We start from the raw sequence: 6910 nt of genomic DNA, 5'->3' as shown, positions 1-6910 counted from the left end.
TCACTGCCCTTCTGTGTGCCCGTGTCCCCTCTGACCTCACTGCCCTTCTGTGTGCCCGTGTCTCCTCTCTACCTCTTTAGGCATGTGCTGTCTGCCCCATGAAACAAAGAACTTTCTAAGGGTAGGGATTCTCTTCTTTTGGTCTCAGCCCTCAGTCCATCCTCCTCTGGCCTTATAAGAGTTGTCTCTCAAGACTATCACTTCTTCCCAACACCACTGTCCCAGAATGACAGCCCCCCATGCCCTCCCTGCCCTCATCCCCAAGTCACTGCTCTTCTCCTTGCCCCTAGAGGACCGGAGGCCTGTTTGGACAGGTGGACAACTTCCTGGAAAGGACCAACTCCCTGCCCCCCGTCATGGCCAATCAGCGACCCCTCCAGTTTGCTGAGATAGAGATGGAAGAGCTGGAGTCACCTGTCTTCTTGGAGGACTTCCCTCAAGAGCCACGCACCAACCCCCTGGCTCGTGCCAATACCAACAATGCCAATGCCAATGTCACCTATGGCAACAGCAGCCACAGCAACAGCCATGTGCTTTCCAGGTAGTGGTGGCCACTGCCATTCCTGGGTGCAGACGGACTGGGATAGGACGGGGAGGACAATGTTAGCGGGTTCCAGACCGGCTTGGAAGAGGGTACCCCAAAGTTGTAGGGTGTCGTTTGCTTGCCTTTGTGCCCCGATCCGTCCTGAACTTTAATCTAAGAGGCTGACCTGGACTGCAGAGGGTCCTTTGGCCAGCAGGGGGAAGCCTCACGTCATGTCAGTATGGCCCCAATGCTGAGAGGTTCTTTAATTCCATCATCCTCAGCAGGTCTAGGAGGTGAGACCTATTGAGCACGTGATAGGTTAGGAGAGGACCTTCGGTGGCAGCACATACCACAAAAGACTATGGACAATGAGGTTCCATCACTGGATTCAGGTTCCAGGGAGATCCCGCTGTGCTGTGTGGTCCGCATCTCACTACCCTTAGGCTGTACACTAAATATAATCTGTGATTACGTAAGTGTCATGGAAAACAGCAGAATGAGGGGAGAGCATCTCAGCAGTCATAACTTAGGGACTGGGCTCCAGGCAGAGTTTCTGTTCCAGACAGGAGGTCAGCTGATTGGCGGTCTCTCTGGCCTGGAAAGGCTAAGTCCCAGGCCTCAGGAACAAGCAAGACAGGGCAGTGGCAGCCACTTCTCATGGCCAGGGCTACCTGCACCCCTTCCAGTCACAGAGACCCTTTAAATTCAGCCCACAAGACTTGAAGGGTGTACGTACCTTTGGGTCACCATGGTGCAAGGTGATGTGGAAATACAGAAGTGTCAGACCTGGGCCCTGCCCTGAGGGAGGTTGTAGTCTTGTTGGGTGATATATTATGTGATATGGTAGGGACCAAATAATCACAGAGGCTGGGCATGGTGGCTCATGCTTATAATCCCAGCACTTTGGGAGGCCAAGGCAGATGGGTCCCTTGAGGTCACGAGTTTGAGACCAGCCTGACCAACATGGTGAAACCTTGTCTCTACTAAAAATACAAAAAAATTAGTCAGGTGTGGTGGTGCATGCCTGAAATCTCACCAAATAATCACAGAGGCTCGGTGTCCTGAGAGTGCAGAGCGGGTATGGACCACCACGGGCTGGAAAGACCTAGAACAGTTCTCGGCCTTGGCTGTACATTAGATAATCTAGGGAGTGTCTGCAAATCCCAGTGCCTGGGCCTCACCACAGACGCTGGGTGTGGGAAACAGCCAGCACTCATCTTTAGAGCTCCTCAGGTGACCCTTTGCATGGCCAAGGTGGAGAAGCAGTGTCCTAAAGGCTGGGAGACTGCAGCTGGGCCTTGGAAGATGAAGAGACTGTGGAAAGGGCAGAGGGGGCCACTGAGCAAAGGAGTGGAGTCAGGAATGCACAGGCCTCCTTCCTCCCAGACAGTCAGGGCCGGCTGGGGCACAGTGGTGGGAGTGCCAGCCTGGAGTCACGGCTGCCGTACTAGGTTGGCCTTGCACGGACTCTGAGGGAAAAGGACATTTGGGGCCACAGAGGGGCAGGGATGGCGAGAGAACTAGCAGCCTTCTCTGGTTCATCCAGCCTTCTTCCATTTCAGTGTCCACTGTGAAATGGAGTTCCCAGAAGAGACAGAGACACCTGCTGCCAGAGGAGGAGCCCCTGGCCAGCCCTGCAGGGCCCCGGGTCAGTCCCTTCTGTGCATCCAAGAAACTTGGGTCTTCTCCCAGAGGTGTCTGAGAAGCCCCACTCTTTTCTTAGAGGCTGGGAACTTGGCTGGGGGGCTGGTTTGGGGGCCTGTTATAGTGGCAACCATCTGGGCCCTGGCATGGGAAAACCGTCAGGGTCAGCTCCTTGTCTGGGTGGGAAAGCAGGGCACCATCTAGGTGGCTGAGCGAGGTGGAAGGGGGAAAGCCTGTGCATGTTAAAAGGGCCCTCTGCAGCCTCCCAGGAGACTCAACCTGCCCCTACACCATCCCCAGCACAGGAGTGTCCGTCCACACTGCCCCAGGTCCCTGGAAGGGCAGCCCCTGGACGCACTGGCATCTTGACTCTGGGGCCCTTCAGCAGACGATCTTGCAGCCTCCTAGTACGCCCTTGACCACTGTGTGTCAGTGGGAGCCCCAGGGATGCTGGGGCCAGTGGCAGTAAGGATACTGCTGTGTTCCCCAGCACACATTCTCTAATGTGCGCACACCCAGGGACCACAGAGGACCAGCTTGGCGAGAGACCCTGGCCCTTATCCCCTCTCGCAGATGCTCAAGAACAGAGACCAGGGCCAGTAGAGTTGGGGCAGCCCTGCCTGGCCTGGAGTTGGTTGGGCCTCATTATGTACCCATCCCCTAAGACACCTTCCGCAGCCCTGAGAACCTCAGAGAGCTCGCAGAGTTCGGCTAGCTGGCCAGGCGAGCCTCTACCGACTCGGGGCTCCTGGCAGAAGTCAGCAGCCCCGCTTATCCTTGCCCCTTCTTGCCCACAGGACCCCACGGCAAACCCTGTGTGGAGAAGCTTCAGGGACTGCTGACCCAGAGGGCAATGCCCAGAGGCCAGACACCTCCTGCCCCCTGCCAGGTAACGGGGCAGAGGCCTGGGAACAAATTCCATACAGAGGCCCTGTCTGGCCTGATACTTGGAGTGGGACCATGACCAGGGAAGGCTGTGGCAGCAATGTGTCCAATGGCACAGAAGGGATGGGATCGCTGCCTCCTCCCCTTTCTGTGGATCTTAGTTGATTTGCCCTCGGATGATCTGGAATTTTGCTCACTGGTGGGCTCCAGTGCCCCCATGGGGGTCTTTGCTTTTGTGCATTTGGAACAGTGCCCCAGGGCGGGGTCCCCCATGCCTGAGGACAGGAAGAGCTCCACAGCAGGGTCTCTGCGTGAGGAGACCCCCCACGTCAGGAGCGCCAGAGAGAACACTTCCAGGTGCTCAGCACCAGCTACAGCCCTGCTGATCCAAGAGGTGAGCCGGGGCTGGGATGCAGCAGTGGCCACACTGAGCGGTGGCCCTGTGACAGCCTGGCATGGAGAGAGGGGAGGGCCAACAGAGGTGGGTCCCCAAAGGCGGCTTCCCAGGAAGCCCCTGCCCAGCCTCCTCTCCTTCCTGCAGGCTCTGGTTCGAGGGGGCCTGGGCACCTTGGCGGCTGATGCAAGCTTCATCATGACAACAGGCCAGGCCCTGGCAGATGCCTGCCAGATGGAACCAGAGGAAGTGGAGGTCCTGGCCACAGAGCTACTGACAGGACGAGGGGCCCCAGAGGGCATGGCCAGCTCCCTGGGATCCCTGAACCTAGGGTCCTCCCTGGGCAGCCTCGACCAGCACCAGGGCTCCCAGGAGACCCTTATTCCCCCCAGGCTGTGAGGCCCACACAGCATCAGCAGGGCTCAGAGCTGGCACGACCAATGGAGGTGGGGAGGTGGCCGGGGTGGAGAAGGGCTGGCCCGCCACAGCAGCCTCCCTCCCTCTCAGCAGCTAGATGCATGGCCTGAGGCGGGGTGGTCAGGAACTGCCTCAAAAAGTCGGGAGGAAGTAGCTGGACAGGCCCTGCCTCACCAGCAATAGGCATGATTGGATGGAACTTCTCATGTCATTCAAAAAGGCCTGGTCAGTGCCTGTGTGTGTCTGGCCCATGGCCACTCCCACCAGCAGGACATTAAAATCTCCAGGCCTATGACTGGCATCGGGCCTCTGCTTGTCCCCTTTTTTGGACTCTTCTACACTCATGCTTCCCCCTCCCCAGTCCCTTCCCTAGGAACCCTGCCCATGGGCTTGGGAGACTGGGCCAGAGAGAAAGACAGAGGGGCCATCTGCACTTTTTTCTGCATGAGGCAGAGAGGGACCTGTTGTAGGTTCTCCCGGAATTCCACAGCCAAGTCCACTGATTGAGGCCCAGCAGCCCCAGGAAGGACTGGTGGCCTCAGAAGCAGCCCCATACCCCAGGTCACACCACGGCCCAACATCTTCGAAGCTATGACCGTGTCTCATTGGCCAGAGTCCACTGCCAGCACAGCCTCCCAGAGCCCTCAGCTGCCCCGGTTTATGGCCTTGAATATCAAAGTTCTGCATTCCCCAGGGCTCCTCTTAGCCACGCCAAGTAACAATGAGTAACAATGGCTGCTATTTACCAAGTGCCTCCCCCGTGCCACCTTTGCACCTGCTCTCAGGCCAGGGGCCACAATACGTTATGTTTACAAAGCACTGTCATTTACAATATTCATTCTACTGCCACCCCGACTGTGCGAGGTAGGTGCGGATTCCACGTTAAAGACAAGGCGATGGAGGCGCGCAGAGGTGACGGGACAGCCCTGGGGTGCACAGCCAGAGGCAAGGTCAGGACTCCGCGCCAGGCCCTCTCTGTCCCTGCAGCATCCTCCCCCTTCACTGGACTCTGCTCTTCTCACCAGTCTGTCATTAAGCCTGTGCCAAGCGCCTAGTCTGTGGCTGTTGCTGTGGAAACCACACGGGCCTCCCCATGCAGCCTCCTGGCGAACCCCAGGCAGCTTCTGGGCTCCTCAGCCACGCCTAGGGCATCAGTCACGCAGGGCAGGGACACTCACACTCTCAATGCACTGTGCATCCCCGCCCCCAGCCTCAGCTGGGCCCCAGTGCTTCCTAGTTCATCAGTACAGCAATCTCAGCTCCCTTCTCTCCTCGAACCCCAACACCAACAGCTAGCTCTGCTCCCTCCTCCCCAAAAAATAGAAGTTATCTGGAGGTTCCCACCTCAGCTCCTGTCCCCACACTGATGAAGCCACCTGTTTCTGCTGTCTCATTCTTCTCCTTCCCTTCTGACCCACTGGATGCCAGGTCTCTCCTCCTGCCAGCTCCTCAGATTCCACCCCAGCCCTTATCCCCTCTCTGCCTCTCCACAGGCTCCTTCTAGCTGCATGGAACATGTTCCAGGTGCCTCCCTCGTAGCAGACTGACCCTGCAGCCATCCTATTTCTCTCTCCCTCTCTATCCATCCATGCATCCATCCATCCATCCATCATCTATGATCTATCATCTGTCAACCTATCTCTTTCCATTATTGAGGGCCAAACTTTTTTTTTTTTTTTTTTGAGATCGGGTCTCACTCTGGCACCCAGGCTGGAGTGCAGTGGCACAACTCGGCTCACTGTTACCTCCACATACTGGGTTCAAGCGATTCTCCTCCCTCAGCTTCCTGAGTAGCTGACTGCAGGTGTGCACCGCCACGTCTGGCTAATTGTATTTTTAGTAGAAACAGGGTTTCACCATGTTGGTCAGGCTTGTCTCGAACTCCTGACCTCAAGCGATCTGCCCACCTCAGCCTCCCAAAGTGCTGGGATTACAAGCCTGCGCCACTGCGCCTGGCTGAGGATCAAATTTCTTACCTGGATGGTCTTCTTGTCCACACTTCTGTTTCTCCTTCCATTCCCATTTCTCCCTTCCAGAAAATCCGTCTCCGCCCCACCCATTCTCTGAAACCATGCCCACCAACTGTCTGGCTGCTAACCCACTGAGCTCTGACATCTTTTACCTTACTTGACTTGAATGCAGCATGAGATACGATTTACCCCTCTCCCTGCCTGAAATTCCCCCAAGTGCCAGATCTCCCCTGGAGTGTTCCAAGTTGAAGCTTCTTTGGAGTTCCCCCTTGGCCCACCGACCTCTTGGGTAGACTCTGTCTCCTTGACCCTTTCTTCTGATGCGGTACACGTTCATATCTTAGTTGCATGTATGCGCCGATAATTCCAAAATCTGTATTTCTATTCTACATCTCTCCTAAGCTCCAGATCTCCATATCCTGCTCCTCCCAGACAACTCTGCATAGATGTCTCATTTGCGCCTAATGCTCACTTTGTCCAGTGGTGGCCTCTTATCCTTTCCCCAAAGCTTGCTACTCCTCTGGTTTTGCCCGTCTCAGAGAAGCCCACTCCTTATTCAAACCAGAAGTCTGGCAGTTGATCTGGACGCCTACCTCCCCCTCCCACCGTGCCCCACAGATTCACCCTCCAGTACCTCTCACACCTGTCTCCCTTCCCTTCATCCTCGCAGTCACTCTCCTGATACACCAATCATCTCGTGCTTCATCCATTGTGACAGCCTTTGAACAGGTCTCCCAGCCTCCTCTTTTCTCTTCCTCCCCATGTCTCTGATCTTTCTAAAAGGAAGAACCAATCATCTTATTTCCTTGCTGAAAACATTTATTGGCACCCCCAAAACCCTCCGAATAGCAAGCAAAATCCTTGCCTGGGCTCACAAGCCTCTCCCAGGTCAGACCCTGCACAAGTCTCCTGCTCACCCTACCCAGAGGGAGCTCTCACCTGAGCCCTCCACCTGACTGACGTCTAGTCGCCCTCCAAACCTCAGCTTTGCTATTGCCTCCTGCAGAAGGCTTTCCCTGAACACCCCCAAACGCTCTGTAGCCTGGCCCAGGAATTTGGCCACCATCTCTCCTC

The 6910-nt window shown here is 56.3% G+C and overlaps 1 protein-coding gene across 2 annotated transcripts in view; it reads left to right on the top strand.

The window, feature by feature from the left end:
* The window catches only part of CACNA1S (calcium voltage-gated channel subunit alpha1 S), a 77078-nt gene extending 72911 nt beyond the window's left edge, over positions 1 to 4167 (top strand). For both annotated transcript variants that reach the window (XM_017499408.2, XM_017499409.2), the window contains 5 exons: positions 291 to 541; positions 2089 to 2174; positions 2968 to 3059; positions 3306 to 3449; positions 3597 to 4167. In XM_017499408.2, coding sequence (XP_017354897.1) covers positions 291 to 541; positions 2089 to 2174; positions 2968 to 3059; positions 3306 to 3449; positions 3597 to 3848 — 825 coding nt within the window. In that variant the 3' untranslated portion in view covers positions 3849 to 4167. The remainder of the gene's footprint in view (positions 1 to 290; positions 542 to 2088; positions 2175 to 2967; positions 3060 to 3305; positions 3450 to 3596) is intronic.
* The last annotated feature ends 2743 nt before the right edge of the window (positions 4168 to 6910 follow it).

Source organism: Cebus imitator, unplaced genomic scaffold (assembly GCF_001604975.1).
Source record: "Cebus imitator isolate Cc_AM_T3 unplaced genomic scaffold, Cebus_imitator-1.0 Scaffold257, whole genome shotgun sequence".
Taxonomy (NCBI): Eukaryota; Metazoa; Chordata; class Mammalia; order Primates; family Cebidae; genus Cebus; species Cebus imitator.
This window is presented reverse-complemented; position numbering and strand designations above follow the sequence as displayed.